Source organism: Mytilus galloprovincialis, chromosome 4 (genome assembly GCF_965363235.1).
Source record: "Mytilus galloprovincialis chromosome 4, xbMytGall1.hap1.1, whole genome shotgun sequence".
NCBI classification, from domain to species: Eukaryota; Metazoa; Mollusca; class Bivalvia; order Mytilida; family Mytilidae; genus Mytilus; species Mytilus galloprovincialis.
The window spans coordinates 11,776,561-11,791,470 of NC_134841.1; the positions used below are offsets into that span (position 1 = coordinate 11,776,561).

General features: G+C 31.5%; 1 protein-coding gene across 5 annotated transcripts in view; it reads right to left on the reverse strand.

Moving 5' to 3' along the window:
* Nucleotides 1-1,270: 1,270 nt before the first annotated feature.
* Nucleotides 1,271-14,910, reverse strand: part of LOC143071357 (ubiquitin-like modifier-activating enzyme 6) — a 57,605-nt gene continuing 43,965 nt past the window's right edge. Inside the window, exons 27-36 of one of the 5 annotated variants that reach the window (XM_076245603.1) lie at nt 12,681-12,750; nt 9,701-9,772; nt 9,202-9,325; nt 8,475-8,504; nt 6,888-6,937; nt 6,064-6,177; nt 5,329-5,459; nt 4,367-4,454; nt 3,991-4,085; nt 1,271-3,529 (exon numbers count right to left, since the gene is read on the reverse strand). In XM_076245603.1, coding sequence (XP_076101718.1) covers nt 3,409-3,529; nt 3,991-4,085; nt 4,367-4,454; nt 5,329-5,459; nt 6,064-6,177; nt 6,888-6,937; nt 8,475-8,504; nt 9,202-9,325; nt 9,701-9,772; nt 12,681-12,750 — 895 coding nt within the window. In that variant the 3' untranslated portion in view covers nt 1,271-3,408. Of the gene's footprint in view, nt 3,530-3,990; nt 4,086-4,366; nt 4,455-5,328; nt 5,460-6,063; nt 6,178-6,887; nt 6,968-7,797; nt 7,869-8,263; nt 8,452-8,474; nt 8,558-9,201; nt 9,326-9,700; nt 9,773-12,680; nt 12,751-14,910 lie in introns of those variants that run through there. The other 4 variants (XM_076245602.1, XM_076245606.1, XM_076245605.1 and 1 more) reach the window with 4 other exon arrangements.

Here is a 14,910-nt window from a genome sequence, read left to right on the forward strand (position 1 = left end):
TTAAAACATTTCAACTTTCCAGACGCAAATGTTAAAAAACGGGAAAGAAATAAAATATCTTACAAGACATAAACATGTAAAGAATAAATGTATATTTCAGCTTAATAAAAATATTTTCATAATGTTACTTTGTCATCATTTTTAAAACTAAGTTCCAAACATTATTGCTCAGTTGATATGTGTCCTTCTGATGCGGTACGAGCACAGGCACTTGTTTCTATCCATAGGAAGGTCGATTATCCATATAAATAGTTTTATATGGATAGTCGACCTTCCTATGGATAGAAACAAGTGCATGTGGGTACGAGATAACTACAATTCTCATGCAATCCCGAAAAGGGGGGTCATCACAGACAAACATGACATTAAATCGTTATCACTGAACTAGTATATATATTGTATAGGGGCCAGCTGAAGGACGCCTCCGGGTGCGGGAATTTTTCGCTGCATTGAAGACCTGTTGGTGACCTTAATTCTGCTGTTGTATGTTTTTCTATGGTCGGGTTGTTGTCTCTTTGACAAATTCCCCATTTCCATTCTCAATTTTATTATATGAACAAGAACAAACAGCTCTACGTTGCTTTGATATTTATCAATTTTTAGGAAACATTGCGAAAAATGATCTTCAATATTTCGAAAACATGTGAAATAAAATTGCTAACACGGTGGACCGTCGAGTGTCAACAAACGTAGTAGACTTGTTCCCTGAAAAGACGAGGATAATGGTTTCATCTGACATTTGTTATGCAAACCCAGTTTTGATCATGATATTTAAAAAGACTTTTTTCAATCTATGTATTAATAAACTAGAAAATTCCAAATTGTAAATATCTCTTCATCTGGACCGACTTGGCATCTACTACGTTTGGACGGGTCCATTTCATTATTAAGGTGATCGATAAATATTACGGAGTTTTGACAGAAAAGGAAAACGAACTTATTGTTATGTGTTTTCAACAAGGGTTTCGTTCCGCTAAATTATTTGCGCAAATAAAGTTTGTCTATTTTTAGATTACAGGTAATAATTTGACACTACGCATTAACCTGTGTAGTGATTTTGATTTTACGATAAATGTATGAATGAACGATAATTTTATGAATGAACAAGAGCACCTGACCTCTTAAAGAAACACAAATTAAACATAAAAAAACGTATTTATTACGAGATAATTCAGTTAAATTTTCAATACTAAATCGACAACTGAAATGAATCCATATTTTGTTGAAACTTCGTACGAACGGCGGAAAACGGAATCGCATTTATAAAAATGTACTTTTTTTCACTCGGACTTCTATGTTATTTGATAGTCAAACGGTTGACCCTTTAAATACAAAAATACATCTACAAGAACATATTCTGAAACTTCTTAAATCCACTAACTTTTTTTTTAAGTTTCAAGCTATGTATTGCATTAGAAAACATACATAGGTGTTTAAGAATGACTGACCAGGAGCCTGTTTAACAAAATACTATGGCTTGATCTGGGCGGAGTCTCTGATCTGGGTCACAAAGATGGCCATACGCGACGGCATAAAAGCAATTGCTTTAAAAACAAAAGCTTTTACATGTAGTAGCATAATAAATTACTATAGCAACAAAAGACGATGCTTATGTAAATTGCTCCTATTTTGACATTGATTTTTTTGTCATCTACATTCATTAACAGGAACTGATTTAGTTATATATCCCAATGCAAGGAGCATACAAAATCAGAAAATCTTTCATCGCAAGATTTCTTTTAGCTTTTTTCAGATATATGATATATTGTATAAAATTCTTCAATCCATATAATGGTGTTAAGCAAACCACAATGATGCACTCTTTACAGTTAAAATATTAAAGCATGCAATCCAGGAGTTTAAATGCCTTGCTTGCCAACTTTGTTTGGTTATTTGCTCATACATTGTAATTAGGATTGACACCTTATTTCAATGGGTAGGTGAAGTATAACAGTCGGTTAACTATACACAATGGTTTATTGGTCAATGAATATTAAACTTGTTTCTAATATAATATCCATTGTCCAATCAACTCTTTTTTATATAGTAAACAAACGATTACTCCGCCTCTCCATTGAATTTAGGTGTCAATCTTAATTACAATGCACGAGTAAACAACCAAACAAAGTTGGCAAGCAAGGCATTTAAATTCTTGGATTGCATGCTTTAATATTTTAACTGTAAAAGTATTGCATTTACAGTCTTTTGAAGATATTCAACTACAACTAGATTCAATTAGCTGTTAGATTTTTTTGAAAGTTGAAGGAAAATTAGCAATACCTCTTCTAGCACTGTAATGTGTATATCATACTGATATTTGAAATGCTTATCTAACAGTGTAAATAATAATAAATAGCCAAATTATGGCATCATAAACGTGAAGATATATATACATATATATAAATGATTGATAATTAATGCTTGTTCAGTAACAGATGTTTTACAAATCAAAAATATTTAAAAAAACAACAAAAAAAAAACATTTCTTTCCTTTCCTGTCTTCAAAACTGTTTGTTTCTTACAAATGATTCAACTTACAATGCTAGTTTTTATTTGGCATTTTTTTTTTAAATTATGTGAAATTTCTTAATTGGAGCTATTATTTTATGAATTTTATACAAATTATTTCAACATGAAACTGATAATCAACAAAAGAAAACTATAATACTCCTGGAAACCTATCAACAAATGTTTCAAGAAATCAAGGGGTGAAAATCTGAGAAATAATTGTTTATAATAAGTAAAATAATGCCATATTTTGAATGAAAAAAATATTAAAATTTATAGTCCAACTTCAAGCGTTAGCCAGAAATCTTAGGCAATTCCCTTTTAAAGAAGTTTAGTTAGAAAATGGTGTGTGATAGTTTTGAAAAAACCTTTATGTATAAAAGCAAATTTCTATGAAATGAATTTAGATATTGAATAATTAGGATAGATTTTGGGGAATTATGTTTAACCATTTAACTTTTTGGTTGTTTAGGAATCAAAGAATCCATTTGCAGCTTCCTTAATCAATTTCATTGATTTCAGATGCTGAAAATTTGTTTACTACAAATGTACATACTTTGGGTGTACAACGATTAAAATAACGCAACTTAAATAATCATTGCCAATTTATAAATAAACCAGGCATTTTTTCTCAAGACATTCATTATACTAAGAAGAACATTTACTCTGTCATAAATAACAGCCATCCAAGCACTCATATAACAATGAAATAATTAGGGAACTACAAACTTTGCATCCATCAAATATTCTTAAAAAATAGCAAAAATTGTACATTTCACATCTTTCGTAAATGTAGATAAAAACATTCATACAATAAGGCAATAAAAGCCTGTTCACAAACAGACAGAAATACTCATACAATAAAAGTACTGTCACAATGAAAGACCATTGGTATATTTATCACAATCCAAAGTAATATCTAATGGGTGGACCTTCTATATCCTCTTCATTATCACCCTGTAGACATACAACCAGATCAGCATACTTCTGACCAGGGTGAGGCTTCAGTAACTTCTCCATGCTACAAACAAAATTTAGGCTTTTAATAATTGTTTTTTTAGTTCTGGGAAATATTGTATGAATTTTGTTTCTTTATTACAAGAAAACAGACGATATATTCAATTACAAAATATATACTGTAAGTTCTAAGAAAATTCATATGAGTTTGAAAAGCATTTATTGAACAGTTCATATACTATTTCACAGAAATAACATAAACTGCTATTTTCTAATCTATCAAGACCCATACCTCCTGTATGGCTAAAGTGATTATTTCAAATGTAGCATTTGACCTCTATTTTGTCATGACTAGTAACAACATATCAAAATTGCCAAAAAAAAAAAGATGATTGAACAGTTCATAAGATTTGACATACCCCTTGGCAGCCACACTCTTATGAAAATAAGGTCATGTTGTATCATAGCCCATACTAGTTTTGTTCTCTTTATAAATACAGCTTAGGCCATTGGCATTATACATACGTCTGATTTAGCCGTTTAGAATGTCCTGGCATAAATGGTACATACACCATTTTTACACCATGCCCAACCATTGTTGCTTCAAATCCATATACATCCTGAAATTTAACCAAAAAAAATATAAAGGAGTGTGTTCATAATTTTCAACATTACTTCATTCTTCCACGGAGGTATGGTGGTGACAAAAAAATACATCATGATATAGAAATACAGCATTTGAGATAAGCAATTTTTCTATCAACATGATCAATGAAATTAGGTAAATGTTTAACAGGTCAGGTCACTGAATTCACATAATTTCTTTTAAGGCAAAAAATAAAAAATTTGTGAAATAAATTTCAAATCATAAAAAAATCTGAAGGATTTATTATTAATTTACCTTGAAGTGTTGTAAGAATTGTTGTAACACAAATGTCTTGTTGCCTTTAACTTCCCATTTGTCCCACATTGTAACTGTTAGACCCTCTCTGAAAAAGTAAATCTTTTATAAACAAGGAAGATTTATTGGTATATAAAACAAATCTTTAATGATGTTGTGGAAAACAGCAAAATAAACAATGCAAGAAAAGCATACTGATAATCTAAAAAAATAAAATTAATCAATATTCACTATCTGGACAAACTGTATATATAGTTCTGTTCAAATCAAGTGTAAATAAACATCTTTTTCTCTGACTGTTTGTGACATCTTTACACTAAATCCATTGGATATTGGATGTGTGCTGATTGATAATTTAATCTCAGATACATAGTTTTTTTATTAGTGGTTATTGGCTTTGAACTGGCTGTCAGTAACTGCAAGTACTCTCAGATCAGTACTAAGTGCCTTTTCGTTTTTGAGATGTACAAGTACCTGTCCATGTCTTTTATTTGTATCTATCTATTGATCTCATTATTATTTCTGCTTTGATGTATCTGAGACCTTTTTCACAATATGTTTTTAATAGAAACCTTTTATAAGCCATAAACATTTGAGTTCATCCTTCTTTCAATTTTAATCATGAGAAATATTTTGTGAAAGAACCACTGTAGTTTGTATAATTTAAATTCACAACAACATTCATGACATTAGCAAATCCTTTTTTTATGTTTTTTTTGTTTTCAGCATATACAAAATCTTTGTAGAAATTTGAATGTCCAGTATACATCATTGTGAAATTATGTAGTTGTTATGGTAAGATGACATATTTCTACAGACTTTTTTAAATCAATATTTAGGTTCATTAAAAGGTGTGTAAATAGTTGATTAATTTCTCTAATTTCCACCAATTGTTTTTAATGCAAAAGTATTTGTTTTATGACTCCTCCTCCATTTGATTCAAAGTAATGTCTTTATCTTACTTAAGTACTGTCTTTTCTACTGGTCCTGGTTCTGATAACAGTAACACTGGTAATGCCAGATTCAGGAAACAGTTTTTATAAACCTCTATAGGTTGTTTCATATCAAGCACTTTCAGTAATTCCACAGACACCTATTAAATATCAAAACAGAGTTTTTATCTTATAAATATATTTTTTGTGTTCTTGACAGAACCTAATATTATATTAATACATATACTATTTTTTTGTCTATGTTCAAAAAATAAAGACTTCAAGTCAACAAAACTCACTGAGGTTGTCACTTAATTTTTTATTGTTTTTGTCCTTCGTTGATATTGATAAAATTTAAATGATGGTTAATCTTGCAGTTTGATTAGAAAGCAGGATAGTGTAATTCAGACTTAGTCCCCTTGGTAAGGACTGATTTATTGATTGTTTTATCTTAACTTCTAGTGGCAAATACATAATTGTTTGGTTCATAATGGACCACCAAGCAACTGATGTTGTACGATAACTAAACACTGAAAATGTGACAACCTATCTATAGCTATTGTAGTGATTTAAGAGTTTTCATAATCCAAAATATAGTTTGTGCTTATTTTGGCTGCAAACCTAGTTTATAAAGATAGAAATGAGCTTTATGTCAGAAGTTGGAGGTTATCATTGTTACTGCCTTTCCAGTGTCTTTTTAACTACTGTTAAATGCTATATCAGTAAATGTTCCAAAGCACACTTGTATATATAAATATATCTCACCAGACCAGCTACAGCAGCCGTGGTAGTAGCTATTGCAGGAACAATCCTACCAGCTATTCTCTTTACTTTTAATCTGTCTGAACATTCTATACCATACATACTGGCTCGTAAATTCTGTAATTAATCATTGTATAGCCTTGTAAAACTTGTGTAAATTGTTAAGTTAACTTGTTTTTCATTATTTACAGCATTTTGTGATACACAAAGCTGTCTTATATAAGGGGTGTAACAATCTATAAAATATACACACCTTCACTGGTTTTCTTGCAATTCACCAAAATATTTCGCAAGTTAAACTGGGTACTACAGGTGAATCCATTTTTTTTTTTTTTTTTACAAAAAATCCCTAAAAAGGAACAAAAACCTGGAAGGAATTTTATCAGCCTCCTTGATGTTGCCACCATGTTGTTGAGGGTCTTTTAACAATCCAAATCGACTCTTCACAATATATCAACAGCTTGTGTATTTTTAACTAAAAAATACTTATATTAGGTAATGTTTTGAACATGTGTACAGCAGAATGCATTGAGTGTGTAGGTCAAATTTATCTCTTTGGTAAGGTTTCTTGCAAGCTAAACCGTGAAGTCATTATTAGGTTAGGTAAACTACCCTCTTTTAAGAGTAGACTAGTCGATCAGATAACTACTCTATCTGTCCTTAGGACTAGACTTCTCTGAAAGGAGGGTAGAACACCAACCAGTAACCTAATAACGACTTCACGGTTCAGCTAACAAGCAACTTAACCAAGATGCTACATTTCCTCCACACTCAATGCATTCTGCTGTTATAAGGACTATCTCTATTGAATAACCCTTGCCACTTACAGCTGCTGCAGTGATAAAGTCTATGTGTCCATTGGTATCATCATCCTTCTCAAAATCTGCTACTGCCATCACTGATGTTACTGGAATACAGAAAATATATATACAAAGTCAGCTACCTTCATCACTGATGTTACTGGAATACAGAAAATATACATACAAAGTCAGCTACCTTCATCACTGATGTTACTGGAATACAGAAAATATACATACAAAGTCAGCTACCTTCATCACTGATGTTACTGGAATACATAAAATATACATACAAAGTCAGCTACCTTCATCACTGATGTTACTGGAATACAGAAAATATACATACAAAGTCAGCTACCTTCATCACTGATGTTACTGGAATACATAAAATATACATACAAAGTCAGCTACTGCCATCACTGATGTTAATGGAATACATAAAATATACATACAAAGTCAGCTACCTTCATCACTGATGTTACTGGAATACAGAAAATATACATACAAAGTCAGCTACCTTCATCACTGATGTTACTGGAATACAGAAAATATACATACAAAGTCAGCTCCCTTCATCACTGATGTTACTGGAATACAGAAAATATACATACAAAGTCAGCTACCTTCATCACTGATGTTACTGGAATACAGAAAATATACATACAAAGTCTGCTACCTTCATCACTGACGTTACTGGAATACAGAAAATATACATACAAAGTCAGCTACCTTCATCACTGATGTTACTGGAATACATAAAATATACATACAAAGTCAGCTACCTTCATCACTGATGTTACTGGAATAAATCAAATATACATACAAAGTCAGCTACCTTCATCACTGATGTTACTGGAATACAGAAAATATACATACAAAGTCAGCTACCTTCATCACTGATGTTACTGGAATACAGAAAATATATATACAAAGTCAGCTACCTTCATCACTGATGTTACTGGAATACAGAAAATATACATACAAAGTCTGCTACCTTCATCACTGATGTTACTGGAATACAGAAAATATACATACAAAGTCAGCTACCTTCATCACTGATGTTACTGGAATACATAAAATATACATACAAAGTCAGCTACCTTCATCACTGATGTTACTGGAATAAATCAAATATACATACAAAGTCAGCTACCTTCATCACTGACGTTACTGGAATACAGAAAATATACATACAAAGTCAGCTACCTTCATCACTGATGTTACTGGAATACATAAAATATACATACAAAGTCAGCTACCTTCATCACTGATGTTACTGGAATAAATCAAATATACATACAAAGTCAGCTACCTTCATCACTGATGTTACTGGAATACAGAAAATATACATACAAAGTCAGCTACCTTCATCACTGATGTTACTGGAATACAGAAAATATATATACAAAGTCAGCTACCTTCATCACTGATGTTACTGGAATACAGAAAATATACATACAAAGTCAGCTACCTTCATCACTGATGTTACTGGAATACAGAAAATATACATACAAAGTCAGCTACCTTCATCACTGATGTTACTGGAATACATAAAATATACATACAAAGTCAGCTACTGCCATCACTGATGTTACTGGATTACAGAAAATATATATACAAAGTCAGCTACCTTCATCACTGATGTTACTGGAATACAGAAAATATACATACAAAGTCAGCTACCTTCATCACTGATGTTACTGGAATACAGAAAATATATATACAGTTGGAATTGTCTCAATTCAAAGTTTTCAAACATAAATGTAACAATGTGTGATGCTTCAGCAAAAGACAAAATATCTTCTATTTATTAACCTTTAATTTTATTATCTAACTACCTGCATCTAATTTTACACCAATATCATGCTAAAGGAAGTATGTTTTCTTTTATTTGCACATAAATTTATTCAATGTCACCTTCAACATAGAACTCTAAAATGTCCAGAGTTCGAAAATATTTCAATAAATCTACCAAAACTGTTGACATTTTCAATGATCTTCCATTAATGTTAAAAACAATTCTCTGCATATTAAATAATTCTTGCAACAACTCTTCAAGGGCCTACTGCAAGTGAAGGCTAAATTTCTTTTTATATCCAACATAGTTTATGCTCATTTCAAGTAGCAGTCCACATGTCTGACCCTTCAGTCTGGTCAGTCCATCTTGTAGAACCTATATTTTTTTATTATTATTTGTTCTTTGTTTCTTGTTCTGAATATGCATGAAATAATTGTAACTGAATGTAAAGCAAGCAACAATCAATCAATTTTATCAATTATATAATATTCATAAAAACCTAATAATTGAATAATATCATTTCTCTGCAACATAAATAATATGAACCTTCATTAGGACTTTTTGATTGGTTGATGACACGTTGTATTCTATTGGCTGCATCTTGGTACTCATCCCCATCAGCTGGGCCTTCGTCCAATGGTTTAGATGCTGATTCATCTGTGACTATTCTCTGAAATCAGGTTCAAAAAGTACTTTATGCAACTATGAATACATGTAACTATTCAATTTTCTGAAAGGATTAACTCAAATCTATGACAATTGCTTTAATTTTCTACTTATTAACACCTAACTAAACCCTCAGTTTTTGGTTGGGTCGTGTTGCTTAGTCTTTATTTTTCTATTTTTTGGTCTTGTGTACTATTATTTGTCTGTTTGTCTTTATTCTTTTTTAGCCATGGAGTTGTCAGTTTATTTTCCATCTATGAGTTTGAATGTCCCTCTGGTATATTTCACACCTCTTTTACAAATACTTTTATGAATTTTCAATCATACCAGAACTATTTGTTCGTTTATCCTACTAGAGGCTATTGCTATTTAGACTAACCTTAGAAGATGGACGAAATGAAGGAACTACTACTGAGTGCAGAATCTTTATAACTGCTTCTGTTGATGTATCCTAAAATAAAGTTTGTATAAAATAACAATCTTTCAACAATGATTTTGCTTTTAACAAAACTCATTTTTTATACTATAAAATCAGAAATTATTGCGATGCTTTTATAATTACCAAATTGACACAAGGTTATAATTGCTATAATTTTAACTCGCATTTTAAAATGACTTTCTTTTATGAATTAAACAGGAAATTTCATAATATTACAAAAATAAACCAGGTGCTCCGCAGGGCGCAGCTTTATACGACCGCAGAGGTCGAACCCTGAACAGTTGGGGCAAGTATGGACAAAACATTCTAGCGTGATACAGCTCTGAATTTGGATTGTGATCAAATTTTTGACATTACATGGTTTTTTTTTTACACAAAACAAATGTCAAGATTTTACAAATTTTACAATTAAAGATTTCTTCTTCAAACTTTTTAAATCTAAAATTAAATAGTTGACACAGCATAGGTTTCTGACACAGAATGAATGTGGTCTAATGAACTTAAAAGTTTGTTTTTGCCTTTTAGCAATTCACTATGCTGTTGAATATTAATCCTCTCAAAAAAATGTTTGAAGAAATTTTCTTTTTATTTATGAAATCTGAAATGAGAAAAATTTAACCCCCCCCCTTTTTTCACATCCCCGTTTCCCTTTTTCCAAAACTGATATCAATTCAAATTTCTAATGGAGTTTGCAACAATAACTACTCTTTTAAATACATCATAAAATATTAAAATGTAAAATAAAGTGCTTGTTATCACTGAATGGTAAAGATTGGTTGGTAGTAAAAGTGAATATACATTGTTTATTGTATAAAACAATAAAAAAAACTTCATCAGCAACATTTTATATCGGCAAATTTCCAATGAAGTTATTTACATAAAGTTATTGGCAAATAAAAATAGAAAATGACATCATAGTCATGTCTGGCAAATGTCCAACATACATTATCTAAAAACATTTTAGATAAGATAAGGAAATAAGATGTAAAAAAACTGCTTGTTATCACTGAATGGTAAAGATTATTTTAATTTATCATTAAGTTGGTAGTAAAAAGTGAATATACATTGTATATTGTATATAACAAAGATTTAAGTTGATTCTGGACAAAGAAAGATAACTCCAATTAAAAAAAAATCTTGCTATTGCACAATATTTTGCAATTAGATATTTCTTGCTTACTATTCTGGACAAAGAACGATAACTCTAATTAAAAAAAAAATTTGCTATTTCACAATATTGTGCAATTAGATATTTCTTGCCATTGCGCAATACTGTGCAATTGAAAAGACTTGCTATTGCACAATACTTAATATAATAATTTTAGATCCTGATTTGGACCAACTTGAAAACTGGGCCCATAATAAAAAATCGAAGTACATTTTTGGATTCAGCATATCAAAGAACCCCAAGATTTCAATTTTTGTTAAAATCAGACTAAGTTTAATTTTGGACCCTTTGGACTTTAGTGTAGACCAATTTGAAAACAGGACCAAAAATGAAGAATCTACATACACAGTTAGATTTGGTATATCAAAGAACCCCATTTATTCAATTTTTGATGAAATCAAACAAAGTTTAATTTTGGACCCCGATTTGGACCAACTTGAAAACTGGGCCAATAATGAAGAATCTAAGTACATTTTTAGATTCAGCATATCAAAGAACCTAACTGATTCATTTTTTGTCAAAATCAAACTAAGTTTAATTTTGGACCCTTTGGACCTTAATGTAGACCAATTTGAAAACGAGACCAAAAGTTAAGAATCTACATACACAGTCATGACAGTTAGATTCGGCATATCAAAGAACCCCAATTATTCAATTTTGATGAAATCAAACAAAGTTTAATTTTGGACCCTTTGGGCCCCTTATTCTGTTGGGACCAAAACTCCCAAAATCAATACCAACCTTCCTTTTATGGTCATAAACCTAACATTATGGCGCGAAAACCAAGAAAAATGCTTATTTGGGTCCCTTTTTGGCCCCTAATTCCTAAACTGTTGGGACCTAAACTCCCAAAATCAATACCAACCTTCCTTTTGTAGTCATTAACATTGTGTTTAAATTTCATTGATTTCTATTTACTTAAACTAAAGTTATTGTGCGAAAACCAAGAATAATGCTTATTTGGGCCCTTTTTTGGCCCCTAATTCCTAAACTGTTGAAACCAAAACTCCCAAAATCAATCCCAACCGTTCTGTTGTGGTCATAAACCTTGTGTCAAAATTTCATAGATTTCTATTAACTTAAACTAAAGTTATAGTGCGAAAACCAAGAAAATGCTTATTTGGGCCCTTTTTGGCCCCTAATTCCTAAAATGTTGGGACCAAAACTCCCAAAATCAATACCAACCTTCCTTTTGTGGTCATAAACCTTGTGTTAAAATTTCATAGATTTCCATTCACTTTTACTAAAGTTAGAGTGCGAAAACTAAAAGTATTCGGACGACGACGACGCCGACGACGCCAACGTGATAGCAATATACGACGAAAAATTTTTCAAATTTTGCGGTCGTATAAAAATTGCATTTTCGTGTTAAATGACAAAATAGCAATATTAAATGCACGCAATAATTTCTTAATTTACAGTAGTTAAATAAAAAAATTACAATTAAATGTTCTACTAAGTTTTACATAAAAAACCAGGATTTTTTTAAAAACTGGATTAAACTGTTTTGTCACTTATATGAGAAACTGATGAAAGGGAGAAGATAATGACATTGGTAAGATTATATGACCTTAACATTTAAATACAGGGTCTATATAATCATGAATTTATTATAATTTCAGTTAATGCTTATGACTGCCACAAACTTGAATTGTTCTAAATAAATAAAAATAATAATTTGATTCAGTTAAAATCATTATAATCACCAGTAAGCCATCACGATTCAGTACTAAAACAGTATAATGTTTTTACCTGTGATGACTGAGCAATGTTTGCAGCATGGCCATAAAGTCTGGCTGTACTGATCACAAATGACATATGACTGAAAAAAATACAATTTCAATACAATGATATCCTACAATAGAGCTATTCAATGTTATATAAAAATCAACTAGAGGCTCTAAAGAGCCTGTGTCGCTCACCTTGGTCTATGTGAATACTAAACAAAGGACACAGATGGATTCAAGACAAAATTGTGGTTTGGTGATGGTGATGTGTTTGTAGATCTTACTTTACTGAACATTCTTGCTGCTTACAATTATCTCTATCTATAATGAACTTGACCCAGTAGTTACAGTGGAAAATGTTAGTAAAATTTTACAAATTTTGTGAAAATTGTTAAAAAAAAATGACTATATAAAGGGCAATAACTCCTTAGGGGTCAATTGACCATTTTGGTCATGTTGACTTCTTTTTAGGTCTTACTTTTCTGTACATTATTGCTGTTTACAGTTTATCTCTATCTATAATAATATTCAAGATAATAACCAAAAACAGCAAAATTTCCTTAAAATTACCAATTCAGGGGCAGCAACCCAACAACAGGTTGTCTGATTCATTTGAAAATTTCAGGGAAGATAGATCTTGACCTGATAAAATTTTTCACCCATGTCAGATTTGCTCTAAATGCTTTGGTTTTTGAGTTATAAGCCAAAAACTGCATTTTACCCCTATGTTCTATTTTTAGGCGTGGTGGCCATCTTGGACAGTTGGCTGGGTCACCGGACACATTTTTTAAACTAGATACCCCAATGATGATTGTGGCCAAGTCTGGATTAATTTAGCCCAGTAGATTCAGAGGAGAAGATTTTTGTAAAAGATTACTAAGATTTACAAAAAATGGTTAAAAATTGACTATAAAGGGCAATAACTCCTAAATTGGTCAACTGACCATTTTGGTCTTGTTGACTTATTTGTAAATCTTACTTTGCTGAACATTATTGCTGTTTACAGTTTATCTCTATCTATAATAATATTCAAGATAATAACCAAAAACAGCAAAATTTCCTTAAAATTACATATTCAGGGGCAGCAACCCAACAACGGGTTGTCTGATTCATCTGACAATTTCAGGGCAGATAGATCTTGACCTGATAAACAATTTAACCTCTGTCAGATTTGCTCTAAATGCTTTGGTTTTTGAGTTATAAGCCAAAAACTGCATTTTACCCCCTATGTTCTATTTTTAGCCATGGCGGCCATCTTCGTTGGTAGGCGGGGTCACGCCACACAATTTTTAAACTAAATATCCCAATGATGATTGTGGCCAAGTTTGGTTTAATTTGGCCCTGCAGTTTCAGAGGAGAAGATTTTTCTAAAAGATGACCAAGATTTACGAAAAATGGTTAAAAATTGACTATAAAGGGCAATAACTCCTAAAGGGGTCAATTGACCATTTCGGTCATGTTGACTTTTTTGTAAATCTTACTTTGCTGAACTTTATTGCTGTTTACAGTTTATCTTTATCTATAATAATATTCAAGATAATAACCAAAAACAGCAAAATTTCTTTAAAATTACATATTCAGGGGCAGCAACCCAACAACGGGTTGTCTGATTCATCTGAAAATTTCAGGACAGATAGATCTTGACCTGATAAACAATTTTACCCCTATGTCAGATTTGCTCTAAATGCTTTGGTTTTTGAGTTATAAGCCAAAAACTGCATTTTACCCCTATGTTCTATTTTTAGCCATGGCGGCCATCTTGGTTGGTAGGCGGGGTCACACCACACATTTTTTAAACTAGATACCCCAATGATGATTGTGGCCAAGTTTGGTTTAATTTGGCCCAGCAGTTTCAGAGGAGAAGATTTTTGTAAAAGTTAACGACGACGACGGACGACGACGCCGGACGCCGGACGCAAAGTGATGGGAAAAGCTCACTTGGCCCTTCGGGCCAGGTGAGCTAAAAAGGAAGGTACATGTTAAATTGGTTGTAGAAGTTGTAGTGTATGCAATAAACTTGCATTACTAAATTCTTGACGTCCAATGTTTTTTTATGTTAAACATTATCAATGCATTAAAATTCTAATTCAATATAAAAACAAGAATGTGTCAATAGTACATGGATGCCCAACTCACACAATCATTTTCTATGTTCTGTGGATCGTGAATATGGAGTCATAACTATTATTTGGCTTTGAAATTAAAAGATTCTATCATAGGAAGCATGTGTACTAAGTTTTCAGGTTGATTGGACT